This window comes from Camelina sativa, chromosome 11 (assembly GCF_000633955.1).
Source record: "Camelina sativa cultivar DH55 chromosome 11, Cs, whole genome shotgun sequence".
NCBI lineage: Eukaryota > Viridiplantae > Streptophyta > Magnoliopsida > Brassicales > Brassicaceae > Camelina > Camelina sativa.
The window spans coordinates 27446548-27472885 of NC_025695.1; the positions used below are offsets into that span (position 1 = coordinate 27446548).

The window sequence follows — 26338 nt, forward strand, 5'->3', positions numbered from 1 at the left end:
GTTCTGTGGTGTATATAAGTCGTATCCGTATTATAAAAGTAACCTATATGTTATGACTTGTGACTAAAAACTGAATTATAATGTATGCAAATTGATAAAAAGGAGGCTCCAATCAAACCGACCAAACCGAAAATTATTGCCCTTACGTCGCCGTCCCAAACTAGATTATCGAAGATAATTCCAACTTTGCTTTTGCCTCCCAATATTAAATTTAAGGTAATGATAACAATTGGGATCGATCATAAAAGCAAGTTAATATACAATGGAATATGCTAGATTTGGTGTGTGATGTATCTATCTTATCGTGTAAACTGATTGCGTGGACGATTGGATCACTTATTTAGCATAATAATTTTTCTAAAAGAGAAAGATCCGTATTGGTTCAGATAGGATCAAAACTTCGAAGTTAGAAGCTCACCAAAGTTGTTAACGGCATAGAAAAACATGATCAACGGAAGAAAACATACCGAACGGTCCGAGCCAGACTTTCTTTTCATTTCTAAAATCTTTCGCATATAAATAAAAAACTTTTTTATTTATTAAAAAGTTATATTTTACATTGAAAGTTATGATTTATGTAAATAAAAAATTGATTTGAAGTACATTTCATATTAAACACGTGATAGTTATATAAACAAAAGCCCCAAGATTGTTACAGAGTGACACCGTAAGATCACACTCTCGGAAACGTTAAAAATGTGGTGCATGTAAAAAAGTTTGTCATGTAGAAAACTGTGTGAACTGTGAAGTTACAATAAAAGGGGTCAAAACGTTTTAAAGCGATATGAAGATTAATCCATAGGGATAAGAGTGAAAGTGAAACACTCAGCTAACACACTTGTGAAATTGTGGTGCATGCAAGACAACTAAAAAAAAACAATTTGGTATGATGCTTTTGTAAACACTTTTAGAATAATTCTTTAAAGTATAGTAATTAACAACCGAATTGAGTACAATATTAGATGAGAGATTCAGTTTTGTAAATCTTAAAATGAGAATCCTCATATATCAAAATAACTGAATTGAGTTTATTAGATGAGAGATGTTTGAAAAATGGGGAGTTATGTAGTATGTTGTTTCTAAACTTAAGTTTTCGATTGATTTTTTTTATGCTTGTGAATTGATTGAACCTTTGTGTTAGAGGGTAATCTGAACACTTCCGATAAGTATTAGTATTGAAAAGGATCCCAACTTTTTTTTTTTTTTTTTTGAAAATGTGAAATTGTCTAATAAAATAGATAAGGGTCGGCTCTTTTGTTGGTCCCTCCTACATAATCGACGTTACTTTCAATTTCAGTTTCAGTTAAAAATATTTCAAATTGTTCTTCATTTTTACACTGATTTAATAACGTTTCGAATGTGAGTAAATCTAATGAATATGTGATAGTGTGTGTCAGCCCTAGCTAGAACCGACCTTCAACTTGTCTCTGTCACCATTCATATCTCTCAAGGGTCCATTCATCCTAATAATTGAATATTAATCACTTTTTTTTTACATAAAGAAATAAATAATATATCAAATTTATTTTTTAAAAATAGCAACTTGCAAACCTTACTAAAAGATAGTTTTGATTACATCATTAGTTTGTCTAAAAAATAAATTTGGATGCATCTTTATCTATAGACCATCTCTTCATCGAATAAGAAAATATTACATCATTTTTGACATTTTGTATCATAAAAAAAAAAAGGACTATGACGTCTTATATTATATCTCTTTAATTTGTATCCCACATATGAGAAATAACTGTAGTTTACGATTTCGAGGACTCTAATCATCATGTTCAACATGATGATAATCGCCGACTATGTTTTCAAAACTTGTGAAATACTGGATTGTATAGCATATAGTTTTAATAATGTTGATGAAATAAGCCGTGTGGATAAAAATTCGAGACCTCTTACTATCTCACTTATAGGCTGCCCCATTTTGAAACCTCACTTCCCGCAGGGGATGTTGAAATATCAAATCAAGTGTCATTCTACAAACTGTTCTCATTCGCCACAAAACCAACATCGTTTTGATGACCACCGAGAGATTTCTGTTCTCTCTTTTTCTTCAAGAACAAGCATCAATTATTTATTCTTCTTTCTATGCAATAACCCTATTTAGAAAACAATACTTCGCTCTCATTCTTATTGATTTGGTGTAAATTTAAAAAAAAATTCTATAAATTAAAAAAAGTTGTAAGAGTTTCTTTCTCCTGGAAAATATAATTAGAAAGAAAAACAAAAATAAATTGACGGTGTCAATCATTCTTTAACAAGATGATGATGCCTCGTGCCCTTATAGGAAGATTAGGAACTATCGCCGTCATGGCTAACCGCGTTACTCAGCCGTTGATGGCACTAATTATTAGCCGGGTCATCAACACTTCTTGACGTCACCCACCCGATCATATGATCGAAAAAGAGTGTACAATAACCATAACTGTGAGCCTGTGACTTAAACTGATCATACCGCACCACCAATATGGATTTTAAAATTGTGAAACTAATTAGCCACGACGGCAAATTAAAAAGCGTATGAATTATAGTTAACCCGAATCGATTTTCATCTGAACCGAAATTAATCCGACTTTATCCTAAACCGAGATAAAACAATTAAAAAATAACCCAAAATCGATTGTTCTCCTCTTCTTCCGTTTCACAAAATCTCGCGGGAAAATAGAATACCAATAAAAAAGCGGGAAAAAGAGCCGTTGTGAAACTCTCAAACTATCGCGCCAAAAAAAAATAGACGGGTGGTTGAGAGACCCTGCCCGTAAATTTCTCTCGGGCAACTAAATTTTTATTCCTTTTAAATTTCCAAATTCACCCCTTCCCTTTCTTCATCTCCTTTATTTTTTCTTTCTCCTGAGACTCGGCATACACAGAATACTCTGTTTTGACTATTTAATCCTCTCTTTCTCACAATTTTTATTTCCATTTTTTTATCCTTTCACACACCAAAAAAAATTGACCAACGACCACAAGTTTAATCTTTTTCCCACTTTCATTTTATTCTCTCTAACCACAAGTCTCTGTTTTTGTCTCTCTGTCTTTTTTTTTCGGGTTTTACTCTGTTTTTGTGTTATCTTGATTGGTGTTAAGTTGAAGAGAAAGATGGGTTTTTCGAAGAAGTCTCAATTCGACGGAGGTTCAGAATCCGACGGGAAGAAATGGGTTATCGCCGGAATTTCGATTCGGGCGACGTTGAAACCGGTGAAGACGAAACAAATCAGAGTGCCGCCGGAGATAGAAGTCGAAGTTGAAGAAGATTGTTACAAGGAAGAAGAGGAAGAATGTTCGACGACGCCGACGGCTAAAGAAGCGAAGATACCGGAGATACTTAAATGTCCACCGGCGCCGAGGAAACGTCGGCCGGTGTCAAAATGTCGGAGTAACGCAGTTAGAGAGTTCTTTACGCCTCCTTCTGATTTAGAGGCTGTGTTCATACGCCGCCGTTAGTGAACCTTTTTTTAAATAAATATAGTTTTTCTAATCATATATATTTTAAATATAGTTTTTATTAATTAAGACTTAAGAGTTAGATTTTTTGTATTTTTTTTTCTTGTTATAAAAGAATGTTTGTTGTACAAAGATTCTGAAACTACTGATGATTATGCGTAGCTTTTAAATTCGCCTTATTCCATTATGTGTTCATCACATTTTGTTTCCTTAATATTTAGGTTAACACTAATGTGAATGTAGAATATTTACAGTCTCTAAAGTCTAAACCTTAAGATTCAGCCGACGGAGACTAGAGGAAGTGACGTGAGCAAATCTTACCAATTTAGCTCATCCACCAAAATATAATAATATTGTACAAGTAATTTATGAGAAGTCCACACGTCAAGCCTTTGACTCTACACTACGGATATATTACTCGTTTGTACTTTGTAGATATATTTATTTATGTTGTTTCCACACGTAATAATGTTTTATATAGTAGTAAATTATTTCTTACATAGGTTGAATTGAGGTTTCGGTTCTGATTTAATTTTATTTTGAGGTTTATACAATGTAAATATAAGTTACTTTATCCAGTATTCTAGATGTGGGGCAATATAGTTTTTATTAACAAATAATATGGTGGGATCTAATATCATATCTTTAATTTCAAATGAAAAGAGATAAATCATACTATTTTTTTTTCAAAAAGAAGAGATGAATCATTTTATAATGCACACATGTAATCTTTTTCTATGATTTAAAAGGATTCTGAAGAATTTCAATGCATATGACTCTTTTAAGGAGGTCTCTATATGATTCTTCTTTTTTCAGGTTAAAGAGCTTTTTGCGTGCACAATTGCACACTCACTAGTCTCTTTTATTTCATTGACCGCTACTTTGTATTGTAATAAATCAATTTTATAAACGCCAAAAAAAACATTATGATTAGTAAATTACTCATGCTACGCACCAGTAGTAGTTGTTGTAATATACTCAATACCCTCCCTATTGCATATTAAATACATGTGTTGCATGTAAATCACTAATTCTCACTCTATCTCGCTTTGTGTTCTTGTGGATTTGAGTCATGAAAAGGACAAAATAGTGTTCAGAGAATAGCGGTGCGATGTAAGAATCCAATGTGGGACTTAAGGCCTTGTTTGGTTCCTTTAAGAGACAACGACCAAACTCGTGTTTTTTTTCTTCTCTTTTTTTCTTTTCTTTGAAATGCCAAATTACAAGAAGAAATATTTGAATAGAAGGAGACTATGACGATTGACGAGTTTGGATCATTCTTGTGAACGAGTTTATTCCACCGTCATGACTTCAAGAAAATTTATAACGTCAGCCAAAGGTGTGACCAATTCAAAATGAGAATCCCAAGTTTGCGGATTAGGTTTCACAAGTCTGTAATTTTTTTCTTTCTCGTATTACGTAGCAATTGCAAAACAATAGCTTTCAGTGTCACATAACCTATGACATCCAAATCTTTCCATTTCGGGAAACTTTAAAAATTAAATTCTAAGCTAAAGCATCTTTCCAAAATGTGTAGTTTTCACTTCAAAAGCAGGTTTTTATTGTTTACATTGATGTTTTTTTGTTTTGGGAAGAACTTGTTTTTACTTCTATTTGATATAAGTCTGAGTGGTTGTACCTTAATTAAATGGAAGAAAAATAAAGAGAAAAATATTAGTATTTTAGAATATATTTTAAAGACTATATTATTTAATTGTCAAAATGTGTTATGTTATTATTTAATTATCCACCCTTCCATTTAAAAGAAGTCAGACCACACATATCTTGAACAGACAAAGAAAAAACATCTTACATTTGTCAGTTTACTGTCACTAATATGGATATTGGATAAAGCTTAAAGGCTTCAAGCAGCATTTTTTGTTACTTAATTTATCTTGTACCCTCACTTCTATAGTGTTATAGTTATGAAGCTGACATTTATGTTTTCTTTGCTATATAGTATTGTAAATTACCGTAACAAAAATAGTAGCATTTTGTGTTTGCTTTTAGACGCAAAGGCCTCTTTTGATACTATATATCTATACAACGAATCTTATTATCTTAGTAAGAAAGATAGGAGTTGAATCTGATATCTCATGTTCAATTTATACCAGTATGAGTAGTCAGAGACGGTCCAACGTTTTTGAATATCGTATAAAAATGTGAGGTCCGACATATGATAACTTAAATAAAAAAACAGTTTTGGACTAGCTAGGCATGGTCGCGAGTTAGAATCTCGTATTATTTACTTCATTTTTGGGTTTTGTTTTATAATGTTTTGAGGCTTTAGAATTGTTATTTGTTATATAATATACGTATCTTGATATATATATGTATATGTATATATTGATAACGTGATCACAATTACACAAGCATAAATCAGTTTCTGAAAGGTAAAAGAACATCTTCTAACTAGTTTACCTAAGTAATTTCTTTGATTCTTAATTTCTCTCCTTTTTTTTTTCTTTTGGTTTTACACGTTTGTTTCTTCTCCATACATTGTTTTAAGCAATATATATTCTTCATGATTCATATGCCGTGTTTAGATACTTTCGTATCGTCTATTGTGTGAACATGATCATATGGTGTGCTTACATATTAATAGTCAATTCTATATATTGTTTTGGGTTTTATCATTCTTTGTACTTTCGAAATTTTGGTTCTCTTTTGTTTGGACAAAGACATGCATATGTGGTTTACTCTCTGTCTATATTATATATGATAGTAGCTCTCTTCAACAATACATGTGCTTATTATGTAGGGGACTAATTGTTGGAACTCAATTTCAGAGATAAAGTTTATAAAAATTGTAGGTTTTGTGACAATAACTTTGCGGTGACTTACCGGCCAATTTCCGGACAAATGGCGGAACAAAATTTTTGGGTCGATAGTGCAATGGAAAGCTGGTAACGAGTACTACAAGATGGTATATTCATTAGGTTTGGACAGTACTAACCGTTACCCGTATTTGACCCGTTACTCGGTTCGTACCTATCCCAAAAAAGGTACCTGCAGCTTTAGGGTCAAGTAAAGGGTATTATAATTATTTTACTTTCAATACTCGTCCCGTTACTTGTACCTTTACCTGTTTTGTTACTCGACCGTTAATAAACTTTAATATTTTGTATTATTATTATTTATTATTAATTTATAAATATATTATAGAGTTAAAGTTAAAGTCTAAGTTCAACTTAGCCTAACTGAAATGATATATACGACGTCCAATTGAATTATATTTTACGTTTATTTTAAAATTTGTAATTTTATAATTTTCGGAACTATATGTTGCATACAGTTATGAATTTTTCCTTTTCATGAATCTTGGAATATGAAATTATTATTGTGATTATTGAAATTTTTTACCGGATACTCGTTTTTCCGGGTAAAAGTAAAGGGTGGTATTTCAAGGGTCAACTATTTTTTACCGGGTACCCGTTATTTAAGGGTCAAGTACGAGTAATTTTTTTCTATTACTCGTTAGGGTCGGGTCGCGTAAAGGGTATGAGAAAATTCAAGGGTATCCGTCCCGTGCCCAGCCCTAATACTCATATGTCCAAACCTAAGTTGATTTGAATGAGAAATAAAGGTGTGAAGTGAGTCACTTGGGATGATTTTGGAGATGTCCCACATCGAAAATGGGAATTGTTTTTCACTCCTTTATATATGGTTTCACACTCTTCTAGTTTCAAAAGTATGTAAAAGGAAGAGGGAAGGTTCCCACACGCGCCCTGAACCGGACCGGACGCGGCCGTGGGCTCTTGGGCTCTTGGGAATTCCCCCCTCGCCAAATTTTTTTTTGAACCGCATTTAGGCCCATTTATTGTTTGGTAAGACTTGGCGTGAACTCCAAATAACTTGGGAAATACTCCCAAGGAACTTGCGGAGTACTTCGAGAATATTCTCTCGCAACCGTACATCCTTCTACTATATATAGAGTCACAACCTCTCATTATTCATGAAGCTCTAAACACACAAAAACTCACAGTTCAACAATTGTCTCTCTCTCTCTCTCTCTCTCTCTCTCTCTCTCTCTCTCTCTCTCTTTCTCTCTCTCTCTTCGTCCAAAGTAAATTCTTAGTTGTTAGTAGTCTTGTGAGTATAATGTAGCTAGATATGTTCGCTTAAGTTCTATTACTCGCGTGCTCAAGTTTTAGTTTGTGATCGATTGTATCCTGGGATTCATAAATTTTGATTGTCCGAAAGGACTTACGACCGTTTTATTGAATTAAGGAAAAATATATCATATCTTGCCTCTGTGATTTATTATGATTTATATTATGTTATTATAATTTGTTTTTGATTTCGTTATTTTAATACAATTCACATCTTTTCTCAATTTGAATTGTATTAAAATAAAGAAATCATAAACGAATTACAATAACATAATATAAAGCATAATATAAATTACGGAGACAAGATATGATATCTTTTTTCTTAATACAATAAATCAGCCGTAAGTGCGTTTGGACAATCACAATTTATGAATTCCAGGATACAACCGATCACAAACTAAAACTCTAGCACAAAAGTAATAGAACTCAAGCGAACAGATCTACGTTATACTCTCGAGACTACTAACAACTAAGAACTTACTTTGGACGAAGCAAGAGAGAGAGAGAGAGAGATAGAGAGAGACGATTTTAGAACAATGAGTTTATTGTGTGTTTAGAGCTTCGAAAATAATGACAGGTTGCGGCTCTATATATAGTAGAAGGAGGTAGGAAAGCGAGAGAATATTCTCGAAGTACTCCGCAAGTTCCTTGGAGTATTTCCCAAGTTACTTAGAGTTTAGCCAAGTCTTACCAAAATATAAATGGGCCTAAATGCGGTCCAAAAAAAAAACTCGGAGAGGCGATTTTAAAACTGTGAGTTTTTGTGTGTTTAGAGCTTCAGGGTTAATGAGAGGTTGTGGCTCTATATATATTAGGAGGAGGTAGGGTTGTGAGAGAATATTCTCGAAGTACTCCGCAATTTCCTTGGAGTATTTCCCAAGTTACTTAGAGTTCACGCCAAGTCTTACAAAAAAAAGGGCCTATATGCAGTCCAAAAAAAAACTCGACGAAGCGAGAGAGCCCAAGAGCCAAAGGCCGCGCTCGGCCCGGTTCGGCGCATGTTTGGAAACCTTCCCTCTTCCTCTTACACACTTTTGAAACTAGAAGAGTGTGAAACCATATATAATGTAACATCCGCGAACCAGAAATTCGATTTCTGGTAGGGGTGTCGATCGACACTCCTAGTGTTATCGATCGACACCATTCGTGGTTGGTCAAATCGGTTCGATTTTAATCATCCGGTTTGCATGGTTGATTTGGGGAAGCCCTAAACTCGACTATTATAAGGAAAAAACGACTTCTTCTTTCTTCTTTAGCCGTTTCGTTGAAGATAGAAGAAGAAAGAGAGAGAGAGAGAAGCTTTCCAGTGAGTTTTGTGAGGTTCCTTTCTTGTTTTTGAGAGATCTGTGCTTGGGGAGTGAGATCTAAGGTTAAGAACGTGGAAGGAACTTGTTGTGGAGATTTATGGTCGTGGGTTGGTCGTTTTCCTCATTGATTGGCAAAGGTGAGTGCATGACCATGGCTTATCTAAGTCTGAGAATTCTTTGTTTGCTTGTTTTGTGGTTGTTTGTGTTGTATTCTTGTGTCGTTGTGATTGGTTGGTAGTTTCCATGAGTTTCCAGGAGTTTTGGATGGTTTTTGGAGGATTTGGGAAGCGGACCTTGACTTTTGGCTTCGTGCAGATCATGTTACAGAATCGGTGTCGATCGACACCAGGTGGGCCATGTTGTGGCCAGTGTCGGTCGACACCAACTTGTGTGTTGCGGTTTCCTGGTTTGTTATTTTTGTTTGTTGTTTGTTAAACATTGGAAATCTCAGTTGTTTGTGCGTATAGCCCAGTAGATGGGAGGATTGCCTCACTAAGTATTTGTGATAATACTTACGCATCTCAATTGTTGTTTGTGGTGTGCAGGTATGTGATGTGGAATCATGGCGATGGGGAGGAGGATGATCTAGGGTCTCGTTTGTGTGTTGTTGGCTATATTTTTTATGTTGGAACCTTGGTTAGTGTTATGCTAGGTTGATGGATAGAATGGTTAGGAATGTTATTGTATTGATGATGTATTGGTTTTGTATTGTTGGTATGTTTCCGCTGTGCATATTGGTTGAATGAGGAGTTGTGGTTTGGGTTGGTTTAATTAAGTAGTATGGAATGTTTAATTATATATTGTATTTATTGTTAAAAAAAACGGGTCGGGTTGTTTCATATAAAGAAGTGAAAAGCACTCCCCATTTCTGATGTGGGATATTTCCCAAACCATACCAAGTGGCTCACTTCACATCTTTATTTTTCATTCAAATCAACTTCGTTTTGGACGTATTAGTATATCATCTTGTAGTACTCGTTACCAGCTTTCCATTGCACTATCGACCCGAAAACTTCGTTTAGTCATTTAGCCGGAAATTGACCGGAAATTCGCCGAAAGTCATTGTCACAACACCAATAATAATCTATTAAATTTTGGAGATCAAATAAATAAGAAAAAAGTTTTTATATATATTGCATATATTATTTATTTGTTGCAAATTGCAATATTCATTTTTATTGTTTAATACTCTTTGAGTTTGATTCATAATCTTTGTGGTAAACAAATGGTATACAACTGAAAAAGTGTGAAACAAAAACAAAATTCAGAGACACCAGTTTAGTACATTCAAAAGAAAAATGATCAAAACAATTAGTTAGAGAAGAAATTACCCAAACCTGATTAAGAACCAAACTAAACCGGTATACTACCCAAACTCTTTTGAGCTTTCTCCTACTTTTAATCGATTGTTCACGAAACCTAAACACTAAAATTCCTAAATCAAAACCAGAATTGTTTTTGGATTCATCACAATCTCCAAAGTTAAACTGGTGGGATCCCAAATTTAGTTGGTTCGGGTGAACCGAGCCGGTTAAAAATTGGTTAGGTCGGTAAATAATCTAAATTATTAATAGTTGAAGAGGTCTTTCAATCTTTCATCATAACATGTCTCAATCTCAAATTACAATGAAGGCAAAAAGATAAATGGTGCAAATGGTTGTAAGGTTGAAGGGATTGAACAGGTTGAAAAAAATTATTCAACCAATTTTCACCATTTGCATTGAAAAGGTTGAAGAGGTTGGAAAAAATTATTCAGCCTGTTCAACTTAAAAAGTTGGAAAAATAAACTAATCCTACAGCAAAAATGTTCAACTTGTTCAACCACTATTTTGGAGATGAATGAGTTGAATATTATTCAACCCATTTTTTTTATTTTAAGCAACCATTTGCATCCAGAAGCTTTATTTTTCCTGACTTTTGAATTCTTGCAGTATCCAAGTTCAAGAATGACTATTGCGTCGACGGCTTTGAGTTCAATCTGCTTCGAAGGAGGATGCTGGTTCAAGGTTTTTTTTTTCACATTGATCATATTCAACAAAGAAAATCTATTTATTCCTCATTGAAGCTTGTTTTTTGCAAAAAGATTTTGTGTCTAGCAGATAAGCAAGTCAATAAGCTAACTTTGGGATCCCATATGGCTTCTTCTTTATCTTCAGAGAGCTTCACAGTTTCAGCAAATAAATCAGAAAGGGATATTCGGAATTGTCTTCTTGGTGCTAGTGGCTACACTGGCGCTGAGGTTTGTGCAATGTTTGAAGCTGTTTTCTCTCTTCTGTTTCAAAGTTTACTCTTTGGTTTTTGAGATGAATCAGAGCTTATGTGGTATGCATCTTGTTGCAAGAATGTGGCTTTTTGGGGTATTCTCCTCCTTATTTAGCCAAAGCAGTAAACATATGCTAAGTTTAGTAGCCTAGTAGTCATTTAGATTTTAAGCTTCTTTAAAATTTCAGGGGAAAGAATGGATGATGAGGTATGTAAGTGTTGTTTCAAATTCATAAGTTAGTAAGTTTTCAGTTGAACAATGATTTTATTGAATGGCAGATCGTGAGGCTTGTTGCAAATCATCCACATTTCCAAGTTATTCTGATGACTGCAGATAGAAAAGCTGGCCAGTCAATTGAAAGCGTTTCCCCACACCTGAGAACTCAAGTATAAGTGATATATATTCCAAGTGATGAATCTGTTCAATGTTACTTTGTGATGGTGTATAGTGATTGATGATGTTAGTGGAGCAGGTTTGAGCTTACTCTGTGATCATTATTCATGAACAATGATGCAGGGAGAATGTTTCTAGTTTCTTGACATGATATGAAAATAATCATCAGGACGTGGTGCTAAGGAGGCGAATCTTTACTCTGAGATAGCTGAAGGCATTTCTTTTTATGGTGCCACACGACATCGCCATGGTATCATACCATTGGTATGTCACGATTTGATAATCATTGCAATGAGTAAAAAGATTGGTTCAATGATTTGAATTATTACTATTTTCTTTTTGTTTTGCAGTTCCTGAAATTGAACAGGGCTTATCTGATGTTACACAATCAAAAGTAACAGTCAGTTTTACGCCGCATCTCATGCCAATGGTACATAAACCTTAAGCCTCAAAACCGATTTATTGATCTTCGTTGTTTGTGTAGATCCGCGGAATGCAATCAACTATATATGTGGAAATGGCTCCCGGAGTTACAACCCAAGATGCTTACACCAGCAATTGAGGACGTCTTATGAGGTAATGATTGATTACCCTTGCAAAATGTTTTGTAGGATGAAGAGTTTGTCAAAGTGTTGGATGAAGGAGTTGTTCCTAGGACACACAACGTTAGAGGATCAAACTATAGTCATATGAATGTCTATCCTGATCGAATCCCCGGAAGAGCTATCATAATCACAGGGGTAAATATAACCATATTCTGTTATAAACTCATCTCTAACTTATCTATAAAGCTAAATTCGTATATAAAAAAACTCTTTGTGGTGGTGTTGTTACAGATTGATAATCTGGTGAAAGGAGCTTCGGGACAAGCGTTGCAGAATCTTAACATAATGTTGGGATATCCTGAAACAGCGGGACTCCTACACCAGCCACTTTTCCCTTAAGATGTAAACGAATGTAAGTTTCGTAGCAGTCAGAGAAAACTTGTTACAGATCGTTCGAGGTAGCCTTGTAAAAGTGGGTACGGGTGACCAAATTAGGAAGGGGTACATGTCTCAGTACCAAACTAAACCGAGTATTTTGGTTACTAGAGTTCTTCGGGTTTTCAGAAAACCAAATGACTATTTTGCCCATTCTTCTTCACTCTTAACGCGGTTTTGACTTCTTCTGCCCGTCTTGCCCGATTAATTGTGGCGGGAAAATTGAGAGAGGGAAAAAAATTTTGATTAGAGAAGAAAAGTGAAAAAAATGGGAAGTTGGCGGGAGAGAGTCATCAGTCCGGGAAAAGCAGGGTTTTGTAGTGGCGGCTGTGTTTGTGACTTGTGAGTTGTGGGAGTTTGGTCTTTCCACGTAGTCGTCAACAACACGTGTGTCTGTCTGTCTGCATTGACTCACTCCCAAGATTAATTGACACCTCATCCATCAGATGGCTTGGTTCATTTCATTGCATGAAATTTTTCCATAAAAAAATAACGAATACGGCGTTGTTTGTTTAGTGAACTAGACAAAATATCTAGATATAGTATTAAGACACACTATTTGGACGCAACATCTAAATATTGGTTCATGTGTCCATAAATTTTATCTCGATTCAATTATGTTTGTTTTGTAATTTGATATCTGTATTTGGATACAATATATATAAAATACCAAAAAATCCTTTATTTTATGTTGAATATGTTTTAGTGGTTTAAATTTACTTATGCTTTTTTTCCTTATTTTCATATATATTTAATAAATATTTAAAAATGAGATTTTGTGTTATTGGTAGAAAAACAAATTTTGCAGTTTTGGCAGGAAAACAAGATTTTACGAATTTGGCGAGAAAATAAAATTTTACATTTTTTTGTGGAAAAACGTAATTTTGCGGTTTGGCGGAAAAAGAGATTTTGTGGTTTTGGCGGAAAACGAGATTTTGCGGTTTTAGCGGGAAAACGTAATTTTGCGGTTTTGGCAGGAAAACAAGATTTTGCGAGTTTGGTGGGAAAATGAGATTTTGCAGTTTTTACAGGAAAATGAGATTTAGCGGTTTTAGCGGAAAAACGAGATTTTGCAGTTTTTAATGGAAAACGAGATTTTACGGTTTTGGCGGAAAAACGAGATTTTGCAAGTTTGGCGGGAAACGTAACTTTGCGGTTTTGACGGAAAAACGTAATTTTGCGGTTTTGGTGGGAAAGCAAAATTTTGCAGTTTTGACGGGAAAACGAGTTTTCATGTTTTTGTGTTTTTTTGTAGAAAAACGAGTTTTGCGGTTTGACGGGAAAAGCGAAATTTTGTGGTTTTGGCGGGAAAACGAGATTTTGCGGTTTTAGATAAAAATGAGATTTTGCAAGTTGGTGGGTGAAGAATTGGAATTTTAGAGTTGTATATATATTAGAATTGAAAAAAAATATTTTGGAGTTATTTAATTAAAATATGGGTATTTTTGATTTTTACAATTTATAGATGAGTTTACCTCATCCAAACTCTCTAAAAAATCTCATCTAGAAATTCAGTTTTTTTTGGATGAGTTTTTAAAATGTATTCAGATATTGTATTCAGATGAGTTCCTAATTGTTACTAAACGAACAACAATAAGCATTTGCATCCAGATATTGCATCTGGTTCACCAAACGAACGTGACTTACGTCTAAATGTCTAATCGTATACAAAAACTTTAAAGCAGGAGTATGACTTTTTTGTCTAGTCCTGGGCATTCTTGGTTTAATTGGGTTGGTTTATTTGATTTTTCAAATTTTCGGTTTTTTAAAATTTTTGTCGAATTAAACCCAATTTTCAAATCTTGCCAAATACAGCACACCAGAAACTCTGATACCGTCACTGATATTTTCATAATCATCTCCCATTCGTACTTCTGATACTACTCTGAAAAAAAAACGATAAGCAAGCGTCTTGTATTGAATAAAACTCTGATTTCATAATGTAGACAATGGCTTTGCTTATGTAAAAAAGCCTTACAGAAACAAACTCCAATATATAAAACTGCTTAAGAAAACATAACAACTAACAGACTCTTAGCACTAAGATTAAATACTCCCACTACCATATAAGAGTCGGGCTTTTAACAATTGCCACCTAAGAAGACTCGACAAACCAAAAAAAGTTCAAGGAGTTCAATTTTCAACAAGTAAGCCACCAAATCTTTTGGTAAAATGGTAAAATTAACAACACTTGTTCAATATTTCTTGAGAAATGAGGTCTTATCTGTCACAACATTAAATAGAAGATCTTATGCTATGCTGGTGGGATATTGGTGATATTAAGTACGATAGCACAATATATCCCTAACTAGGTTTTATCCCGTGGTACACTATGGGTCTATTATCGTTTATTAAACGCAAATTAGATATATCCTAATATGTATTTATCTTGAATTAGTTTCTATTTTATAGGGATGTAATTAAGAGGATATGATTACATAATTTGGGTTATCAATTCTTTTTGTCAAACTCAATCCTAAAAATTCGACATGCAAATTAGATCTTTCCTAAGATACAATGTGCATTAATTGACATTAATTGGATGTAAATAAGTATGCTATGGATTAAAAACCGGCCCAAAATATTCGGCAATCTTAAGGAGGATCCAGATAATTGAATTGGTTATAATTTTAGTTAAAAATCCAACCCAAAGTTGGCAAAAAGTGATGACACCCTATTGTACTCCAAAAATGTATTCTGAGCTCTATATGTGGATATCTTGTTTGGTTACAAATATCTTAAGACAATTTTTAATATATATCCGTTTATAAAAATTCAAATCACATTATATGCTGAAAAAAATCTAAAATTTTATTAACTTTATGTATTAAATAGTAATTAAAATAATTAAATATAAGATTAAATAAAAATAAAAGAAGAATTATATTTTAATCTAACATATTGATTTAAATTAGATAAATATATTTTAGGAAATTAATATTATCAAATAAGGAAATGATTGTGTTTGGTTGTAAAAATTGTGTAGATGTTAGTTGAGACTTGTTTGGATACAAAGAGTTTATAATTTTACAAAAGATATAGAGTTTATAACTTTACAAAAGATATAGCCTGTAAAATTCAAATTCTAGTATATATTGGTTTGAACTTAGCTTTTTTCATGGCCAAAATCCCAATATAATCATAGAGCCCAAATTTGAGTACAACTTACAAACTGCTTACAGAGATACAAAGATCAAAGAGCATCTTTCTAAAATTTAAGAGAATCATTTGCCTTTTGTTGAATTCAAAATCAATCTTATAAGCCTTTGGACAGACCCTCACATATAATTTTAGTTAGGAACTCGACTTTGTATACAGTTTTTGTATTTTTGTATTATCAAATCGTATGCTTTATAAAAACGGTCTTTAAAATATTGTAAAACACAAATAAATTATTTTCCTTTTGCAAATTCCACAAGAGTTTATTACAACTTTCCTTTTGCATTATTCCATAAAGACGATAACTTAAATAAATCCCCTAATTTATTAGAATGCCACATCGCATTATTAGGCCTTTCCTTTATTCAAACACCAATCCAACTGAGACTACCAAACAAGAGAAGGGAACACAACAGTTTCAATTAGCTTACTCGAAGCCAAGTTGAGTGTAGCCTCTGTAGTCTGGTTCTTTTCAACCACAAGCTTCTTCAACCATTGTGACGAGTTCATCACAAAAGCCTCCACATCACCAGGCCCCATCAACCGACAACCTACGATGTCTAAAGTCTTCAACTTCACACAGTGTTTGTTCAAAGCAACCAACACCGCATCTGTCAAATGCTTACAATCTCTCAGATTCAACTCAACCAAACCATTGCAAGAAGCCAGCATCGAAACAACTTCTTTGTCGAACAACCACTCGTTCCGAGTCAGATCTAGTTTCCTCAACCTTCTCAAATGCTGTCCTAACGTCGCCAACAAACCACGCTCTCGTTCAATCGCGTTGCAGCTAAGCAATGAAAGCTCTTCAAGACTCGAGCTAAAGCTTAGAGCCAACATCTTTAGACTCAAACCAGACACAAAAGTGCCGCTTGTAAGCCTGATACTAGACAGAGACTTGAAATTGGTAGCGAGAGAGACAAGATGATCATCGGTCAAATCCATAGGTAGACGCAAATCGAGTCTTTCCAAAGTATCAAAACATGTAGCATTGTTCATGAAGTGAACCAACCCATCTTTGCTTCCACCATCATGTATCAACAGAGACTTCAAAGACTCACAAATCTCTGTAACTTTCAGCAAGACCACATCAACCACACTCCTACACGTTATTAACTCAATCTCTTCCACGTTCATCAAACACAGCCCTAAAAACTCTGTTTCTCCAATGCTTCCGCAACGTTTCAGTTTCAGTTTCTTTAACTTTCTGCAACTCTTCCATAACCAGTTAACTCCATCATCATCAGATTGGATTCCGGATAAAGAAACCGATTCCAAACCCAATTCTACAACTTCCGGGTTAGTATTAGACCCGGAAGATGAAGGATCTCTTGTGTGAACATCGATTGATAACTCCTTGAGAGATGAAAACAGAGCAATCCAGGTGAAATCTGAGTTCTGTTGTTTCCAAAGTTTGATGGATAGAGAAGTGAGAGATAAAGAAGTAGAGAGAGGAAGCAAAGATGATGAAGAGATCGGACCGAACAAGAAACTGAAATCTCTGAGGTTGAAGCAGCAAGAAGATATGATTGAGATGAGCTCATCGTTGAAACTCGTGTGATACTCATTATAAGAACAAATTGGGTTAGTGATTGTGGTTTTGATGGTGACAGGGAAGCAGAGAGAGAGGGAAGAGAGAGAAGGACGGTTACGGAGGATAGAGGGCAAAAGGGTAATCACAGAACCGTCGTGAGGACTGAATTGTAAAGACATGGAAGTCTTTGTTGCTCTGTAAAGACGGAGCCATCGCTTTGAGACAAGAGGAACCGATTCGAAAGAAGGTAACGATGAGAAAGAGGAAGAAGACGATGGCAGTCTTGTAAATATCTCGCCGAGAATCTCATCGAATAAAACTTCATCCATTTTTTGGGAGAAATCGGAATCGAAAGAAGAAGATGATGAGACTTTTCTTCTTCTTCTTCTTCTTCGTGGCTCTGGTTCTTGACACTTGTGTTGTTGTTTGATTCTTGAGTCACGCAAGAGACGGCAAAAAGAAAAAAGAATTTGATAAGTTGAGTTGTGTTTGTCGTATGAAAAATTCTTACATTTAATAGCATTAAATTTGTAATATATTTATAATCACATTTATATTTTTAACCAAAAAAAAAGATTTATAATAACGTAAAGTCTTCAATCTAGCATTTAGTTAGGTTTTTTTTTCTTTAACGTTAGCATATTTAATTATCCAATCAGAATTATCAGATAAAGTAGTTTTTCTTTTATTTCTTTTTGTTGACATTGTAAAGAATCAAATATTATAATTTATCCAAATAAATAACTAAAGAAAAAGGGAATCTATGGGTCTTAAATCAACTGAGGGAGAAGAACCAACCTTTCACTTAAGTCAAAAATATGTTTATTACTTTGTGAAATTAATAATTTATTTTCTTCAGTTTTAATAATTAGGTGAAATATAAGGAGTTAGGTGCTTTTTTGTTTTAAGGGTTGAGTTGTCGTTAAAGATAAAATGGAAATGTCGTTAAAGAAAAGATAAAGCTACCTTTCTTACTTAAATACGAGGACAAGTGCGTGAATTAAGTAATTTTACGTGTGTTTGTGTGTAAGTAAACAATTTTGTTGTCAATTTCTATAAGTAAAGAAAATGGCTCAATACTTCTTTAATGTGTTTAATTTAAAACCTCGCAAATTTTGTTTGATAAAATAAATACGAAAAAACTTCCTCAAACAAAAACTTGGTGACATAATCACCAAATAAAATATAAAATATTTAAAACGCTTTATGTCAAGTTCGTGTATTATAACTTATTTTCAATTAAAAAATGTTACTTTTGTGTTTGTTATTTTATTATTTGCTATATCGGTCTTTTTAGAGCCGGTCTGACATATTTAAGTTCCTAGACAAAAAAAAAATGCCATTCTATTTTTTATATACAAATAAAATAAAATTTTATGTTACAAAATCATTTAAAAATCCCATATACATATACCGTTTGTAAAAACTACAATCATACTAAGTTATCTTTGGAAACCAAAATATCACTATTAAATTTATGAACAATAGACAATATATAACTTTATATTGATAAATATTTTGGTTAACTTAAAGTCCACAAACATGGTAAAAAAATCCAATAAAAATTACTCATAATAAAATGTCCTCTGATATTTTTCTTTTTAGGTAAAAAACCAGAATTTTTTAAAATATGTTCCTAAAAATTAGATGTCCTAAGTCATCGCTTGGGTAGTTTGTGCTGTGCATTGGGACTGAGTCTTTAGGAAATCCAAGGATACTTAGATCGTTATTGTAGCTTGTCTCAACGTTCGTATCATATTTTTTTAGGATAATGATTTCTCCGTCTTGTTCTTCTTGGATTATAGTGATCCTGAACGTGACAAGTATATCCAACTCAGGCTGTGCACGAACATGTTCTTGCCACCAGGTAACATCATGGAATAATATGAGCCACTTGTATAGTAATTTGTAATGCGCCTTTCGTCTAGTCAGTATGCATTTCGCCAAGTACTAGAGTAGTTGACTTTTGTGGATGAGGACTGCAATAGTGTAACGATTTGTCATGTACCAAAGTAGGAGGTATGCTTCTATAGGAAACCGGCCATAATGAGCAGGGTTTATATGGATGGTGGTAAGGAAGGGATAGGCCGGGTGGTAAGGGAGGCCAAGAAATGGACCCTGATCAAGACCATACCGGTGTATATAAAGCTTTAGGAAACCATGTAGTGTCTCAATCCCTCTGTAGATCAATACATTGTCGAGTAACGATTCTCTTATTCCATGCGGCATATCGGCAATCTTTTTTCGCAGGTTATTTTCTGTTGGATTGTCTGGACTGAGGGTGTATATCATGGGTACTATTGTCGAGATTTGACGCTGAGTTCTTGAAAGAAAATCTGGGAGGAAGTTGTCTTTTCCTTTGATGTGTTTAACATCGAATTTCCACTGGGAAAACCAACTTGCCCACCTGAGTAACTGAGCTTGTGGTAGTACCTTCTGCTTGAACTGAATCATTTTTGGAAAGGATGACATGTCCATCTCGATGAGGAAATGTTGGCCCACCAAATGAAACTCAAATTTTTCTATTCCTCTTTTGACAGCGAGTATCTCCTTGTAAGTAGAATGATAATGTTTTTCACTATCTTTGAAGACTCCACTTTTATAGCCACATATCTGTCTTTTACCTTTCTCGTCTTCTTCTAAGAGTATTGCTCCCCAATAGCAATCACTTGCGTCCGTCTGCAGAATTCTTTTTCCTTTTGCTGGGATTTTTAGTGCTGGTAAGGTTGTGGAAATTTTCTTCAATTCTTTTACTGCTTCTGTGCATTTCTGGCTCCAAGGAGGGGCATCTTTCTTGAGTTGAGCAGAGAGAACCGATCTGTGTTTTGCAAGACCATGAATGAAATCCGACATATAATTGACAATCCCCAGAAACTGTTGGACTTGCTTGAAAGATAGTCGTTCATCTGGAAACTCATTGAGTTGGGTGGCAATGTGAGGTTGGAGGTAGTATTCTCCCTTGGATATGTGCATTCCCAGAAAATCAATCTCCGTTTCTCCGATCACCATTTTCTTTTCTGATAGCATAATACCGTATTTTTGTACGATACTGTGGAACTTTGCCAATAATGAAGTGTGGGAATCTATGTCTGGCGAGAATAGCAGAATATCGTCGATATACACCAGCGCATTTGGGAGGATAGGCTCGAATATCTTGATCATAGCTTTTTGGAATAATGAAGGAGCTACCTTTAGTCCAAAAGGCATGACTTTCCAGTGGTAATGACGATCTGGTACACAAAATCCCGTCTTTGGTCTGTCTTCTGGTTTGATTCCAAGCTGCCAAAATCCTGCTTTTAAGTCAAATTTGGAGAAGATTTGTGCTTGCGGGAGTTTTTGGAATAACACTTCTCTCTTTGGCAAAGGAAACTTGTCATCGGCAAGGAAATGGTTGAGTGGTTGATAGTTGATGACCAATCTGAGTTTTCCTCGCACCTGTTCAGCCCGTTTGTTGACGTAGAATGCTTCGCATGCCCAAGGTGAAGTGGTCTTCTCAATGAGATCTTCTTTTTGGAGTTGGTCAATCTCTTCGAGTGCAAGATTGTAGTGATCTGGGTTCATTCCTGGGTGACTTGCTTTAGTTGGGTTGATATCTTCATTCTTCTTGAAAGGTAAGGATATGAAGAAATCTGGATTCTTCCATAAAGGAGATGAGCACTTTGTGAGAAACTCCGAATGAGAGGTGGCGCAAGATGTCTTTGCTATTTCTTCTTTTATGGGATTAAGCATCTCCATAGGGTATAGATGAGACACCGTTGTCCAAGGTAGCAGCTGATTTTTGTGCTTGAGACCTTTTGGGTGCCACGAAACTCTCCGAAGACTATGGAGGATATCAAATCCAAGTATAAAGTCCTTTCCAGGGAGTTCAGAACCAAATACTTTGGATTTAATCATGTATCCGGGGAAAAGTTGGATGTATATTGGCTTGCTGATAAGAGAGATATGAAATATCTGGCCGTTGGCTGCTTTGAAAGCGACTGAACATGAATTCCAATGTGAAGCTGGGAGGAGGTCTGGTTTGATGATGGATGAAGCAGCTCCAGTGTCAAAATAGGCAATGACCGGTATTGGTTTATCATACTTGTTTGGGAAGATGTAGATCTTGGCATTTGGAGATGGTTGGGTTAGATACACCAATTCTTCTTGATGTGATTGCTCTACTTTGCAGAAATCGAATGTGTAGAGGTCAAACAACATGAACTGGTCGTCTCTATCGCTTTCATCTCCAGTATCCTCTTCTGAAGATTCATCTTCAAACTCCATACCCATTGCAAGAACTGTATCATCAGTTGGTTCATCATCAAGGGAAAAGATGGATTGAATATCCGAGTCATCAATATCTTCAACTTGTGCCAAGTAGCCAAGGAGGTTCTCTCTCTTCTTCTTGTTAGGACACTGTTTCGCATAATGTCCCTTCTTCTTGCAGATGTAACATCTGTCTGATTTTTTGAAACCTCTTTGAGTTTTCTTCCTGAAGAATTTCCATTTCTTTCTAGAAGATAACTTTGGATATTTCTTCTGCCACTTGCTTCTATAGCTTTTTTCTTTTCCATGACTTGTAGAACAATGGCATTTCTTTTCTCTGCATTTGATACTGAGTTCCGGCCGATCACATGCTTTTCCTAGAAGTTTTCCTTGTTCCTGAAGCTGTTTGAAAAACTTCTGGTGGTTGCATAGCTTTTCAAGGGCTGCCAGAGAAATTTGATATATTTCTCCGAGTGAAGCTTGATTGAGAGGCATATTCTTGAGAGACAATACCCTTGACGTTTCATTTCCAAGTGGTTCTGGAAGTGAATTCAGGTACGCCTGTTTGAGGTTGACATCATCTATTCCATTTAGGGCATAGAATCTCTTTGACATCCGCTCATAATGTCTTTCAAGATCCTTCCTCTTGAAGGAACATCATCTCATGCTAAGATATTCTTCTCTTGCTTGGATAGTATAGTGATCCCATGTGCCGAGAAATTCATTATGAATGTGTCCCACCAAAGCATCGATTGTTGGAGATTGTCGGATTTGTAATTGTCGATATTGACCTAGGCTTATCCACCATTGCCTGAGACGTCCTTGGAATTTAGCCACCAGTTTATCAATCGATGTAGGTAAAGTGGCTCCTGGGTTAAGTTGTTGTTCTGTTAGCCATGCATGCATCTCATATACTTTGTCACGCCATTTTGAAGGGGGAACATCATCAAAAGAGAAACCCTTATGTGGTTCTGTACTAAACCGCGGGTTTCCTTCTGTCTGATCTTGTCCAGTTCTTGGGTTTCTTCATATACGTTTCCACCTTCACTCTCTATGTCTTCTTCAACCACAGCAGGTGAAGCCATCATAAAATGTGGGATCATGGCCTCATCATTCTCATCTTTTAATGTTGTTGGTACCTTATTCATCATACTTCCTTGAGAAAGTCTTTTTTCTTGTTTTGCGACCTTCTCGAGAAAAACAGTGATTGGATTAGCGTGCTCCACCATGAATTGCATTTTGCTGGCTTCGGGTTGGTCTTGAGATTTTGATGTCTCGGTAAGCGGTTTGGGTGGTTCAAGTATGGCTTCCTTCCCTGGTCTTTTTTCTGTTGGCTTTTTCTTTTTGGTAGACTGTTGTTCATAGAGAACTTTTGTTGGTAAGAAGGAGGATGCTCCAAAAATACTTGGGTCTTGGGAAAAAGATAAAGGTTGTGTTTGGGCTGTGTAAGGTGGTGTGTAGATGGGATATGGTGTAAAAAGGTCATATGGAGTTGGTGGTTGAGTTTTGGGTTGGTTTTGTAAGGAGTGTAATTGAGCTTTAAGGGACTTTAGCTCGGACTCTTTTTGGAACATGAGGGGAGAGTTCATGGAGACAGTAGTTGCAAGGTGGAGAAGTTCTTGGTGGAGAGAGATTATCTTTTTGGTGAGTTCTTTAATGGAAAGGTCCATGATGGTTACCTTTTTGTCAATCTGGCTTAATAGATGGTTTTGGGTTACGGCGTTCTCCGACTGCCAGTTTAACGTTGCTTCTGCGGCACTGATCTGCTTTNGCAGAGAAATTTGATATATTTCTCCGAGTGAAGTTTGATTGAGAGGCATATTCTTGAGAGACAATACCCTTGACGTTTCATTTCCAAGTGGTTCTGGAAGTGAATTCAGGTACACCTGTTTGAGGTTGACATCATCTATTCTATTTAGGGCATAGAATCTCTTTGACATCCGCTCATAATGTCTTTCAAGATCCTTCCTCTTGAAGGAACATCATCTCATGCTAAGATATTCTTCTCTTGCTTGGATAGTATAGTGATCCCATGTGCCGAGAAATTCATTATGAATGTGTCCCACCAAAGCATCGATTGTTGGAGATTGTCGGATTTGTAATTGTCGATATTGACCTAGGCTTATCCACCATTGCCTGAGACGTCCTTGGAATTTAGCCACCAGTTTATCAATCGATGTAGGTAAAGTGGCTCCTGGGTTAAGTTGTTGTTCTGTTAGCCATGCATGCATCTCATATACTTTGTCACGCCATTTTGAAGGGGGAACATCATCAAAAGAGAAACCCTTATGTGGTTCTGTACTAAACCGCGGGTTTCCTTCTGTCTGATCTTGTCCAGTTCTTGGGTTTCTTCATATACGTTTCCACCTTCACTCTCTATGTCTTCTTCAACCACAGTAGGTGAAGCCATCATAAAATGTGGGATCATGGCCTCATCATTCTCATCTTTTAATGTTGTTGGTACCTTATTCATCATACTTCCTTGAGAAAGTCTTTTTTCTTGTTTTGCGACCTTCTCGAGAAAAACAGTGATTGGATTAGCGTGCTCCACCATGAATTGCATTTTGCTGGCTTCGGGTTGGTCCTGAGATTTTGATGTCTCGGTAATCGGTTTGGGTGGTTCAAGTATGGCTTCCTTCCCTAGTCTTTTTTCTGTTGGTTTTTTCTTTTTGGTAGACTGTTGTTCATAGAGAACTTTTGTTGGTAAGAAGGAGGATGCTCCAAAAATACTTGGGTCTTGGGAAAAAGATAAAGGTTGTGTTTGGGCTGTGTAAGGTGGTGTGTAGATGGGATATGGTGTAAAAAGGTCATATGGAGTTGGTGGTTGAGTTTTGGGTTGGTTTTGTAAGGAGTGTAATTGAGCTTTAAGGGACTTTAGCTCAGACTCTTTTTGGAACATGAGGGGAGAGTTCATGGAGACAGTAGTTGCAAGGTGGAGAAGTTCTTGGTGGAGAGAGATTATCTTTTTGGTGAGTTCTTTAATGGAAAGGTCCATGATGGTTACCTTTTTGTCAATCTGGCTTAATAGATGGTTTTGGGTTACGGCGTTCTCCGACTGCCAGTTTAACGTTGCTTCTGCGGCACTGATCTGCTTTACTGAACCATCTGGATTCTTAACATTTGGATTCCGGATTTTCCATGAGTGCTTTATATTGCTTTCTTCAAACTCCTTGGATGGAAATGGTGAATCCTGCTGGGATGGGGGTCCGAACATGTAACTTAGTTGTACCTCTTCTTTTTCAGGTGTTGTGGGAGTTGAGCCACCTGAATACAATACATAGTATTCAAAATTCTTGCCACTTGGTTCTCCGAGAAGGCCAACTTGTGGATCTCCAGACTCAAATCGTTCTTTGAGAATTTGTTGTGTAGTTTTCTTTTTTCTCCTACGCCTTGGGGTGTCATCATCATCAGAACTATTCATCTGACAGTGTTGGCAATCGCAAACATCAAAGAATTTGTGGCCTGTTTCATCTTGGAAAGAGTAAATGGGATCTCCCAACGAATCAAAGGATGAGATCGGAACACCATCTAAACGTGGATTGATCTCCAAGGTTTGAGTGTCTTCAAAAGGAGTAATTGTATTGATTTCTGTGCAGAAAGCCGTTGGTCTTGACTTTTCTTCTTGTTGCTTGAAGGCAATCTCTACAGCTCCATCTTTTCTCCTATGAATAGAAGAGTCCACCGATTGTATTGGGGTACTCCGGTCATGGAGTTTTTCGTAATTGGTAACCCATGATTCTGGAAGTAACTTGACAAGCTCATCTCTAGGAATCTGTCTAGGAATATGGATGCACGACGGGCTATGCTGTGACTCCAATTGTATGAGTAGTGCATCTTCAGTGTCTCTTGGGAGACTTAAGTCCATTGCATGATTTTGGACTCTGTACGCCATTTGATGGTGAAGTGTTGCCGCATATGTGTTTCCAATCTGTGGAGCGCCTGTGATTTGCAGCTGGATTTGCATGTTCTGATATATTTGAGGGTCTTCCAATGCCACGTTGAAATTTGGGAAGAGGGTGACGAAAACAGTGCCAGCGTTTAGTGTTGTCTGGATAGTTGCAATACAAGCATGCTGGTATTCCTTGTATCGGGTGTCAAGGAGAGCTACCCGTGCTACAACTGGTAAGCCTTTTCTGCCATGGAGTGTTAGCGCCAAACGTATTGCTCCATAGTGAAGATGAGTATATCCTTGAGTTCGCCAATGATGTATCATGCCTTCATTGATTCTGAGGGGAATCATCTGTTCTGTTTCTGTCGCCGGGATAAGGTGTTGTTCCAACGGAGAGGCTAGAACAAGCTCCTTTGCATTATGTTTGTTAGGGACAAACACCTGGCGAATGTCTTTTGGAAAAGTGGAATTTGGTTTGGTGAAAGCTTTGTAAGGATTAAGTAATGGGAGTTGGGTAATAGGAACTTTGCTATCATCACTCACATACTCTACTTCATATAAGTAATCAATCTTTTTAGAAGTTGATCGTCGAAAAGAAGGGGTTTTAGACAAAGAAGATGAACTTTCCATAATATAAGATAGGACCAGAAACCAAGACAAAATACTATAACTCTCTTCTAACCATTGAAGTAATAACAGTCCATAAGTTGTCTCCCTGTTTTATTTTACCTACTACGAATATAGAGAAATCAATCAAGAGGTGCTTAGCTACGCAAACCGAGGCAAAACTATTGCAACATTAAAAGCCTCAAGGTACTTCGAGCATTACAACCTCATAGAAATTTTTCTCCATACCGTTTTTTCTTAGCATAGTTAGATTTCTGATGTGGAGGATCCATTAATATGGCAACCACAGAGCATACTTTCATACTAGCATGGCAGAAGACAACGTTATGGCGTATTACCTTTCTGGAAGAGAAGAGCTAGAGTTTAGACTGCCATGGCT

At 35.9% G+C, this 26338-nt stretch overlaps 3 protein-coding genes and 1 pseudogene across 3 annotated transcripts; 2 read left to right on the forward strand and 2 right to left on the reverse strand.

The window, feature by feature from the left end:
• Positions 2853-3637, forward strand: LOC104724404 (cyclin-dependent protein kinase inhibitor SMR3-like). Its single transcript, XM_010442890.2, has one exon. It carries the CDS (start codon positions 3106-3108, stop codon positions 3448-3450), a length of 345 nt encoding a protein of 114 aa, XP_010441192.1. The 5' UTR covers positions 2853-3105; the 3' UTR covers positions 3451-3637.
• Positions 10816-12469, forward strand: LOC104728400 (annotated as a pseudogene).
• LOC104724405 (uncharacterized F-box/LRR-repeat protein C02F5.7-like) lies at positions 15878-17700 on the reverse strand. The gene has a single exon (XM_010442891.2). The coding sequence runs from the start codon at positions 17525-17527 to the stop codon at positions 16052-16054; it is 1476 nt and encodes a 491-aa protein (XP_010441193.1). The 5' UTR covers positions 17528-17700; the 3' UTR covers positions 15878-16051.
• On the reverse strand, positions 23659-26255 carry LOC104724406. The gene has a single exon (XM_019231971.1). It carries the CDS (start codon positions 25960-25962, stop codon positions 23659-23661), a length of 2304 nt encoding a protein of 767 aa, XP_019087516.1. The 5' UTR covers positions 25963-26255.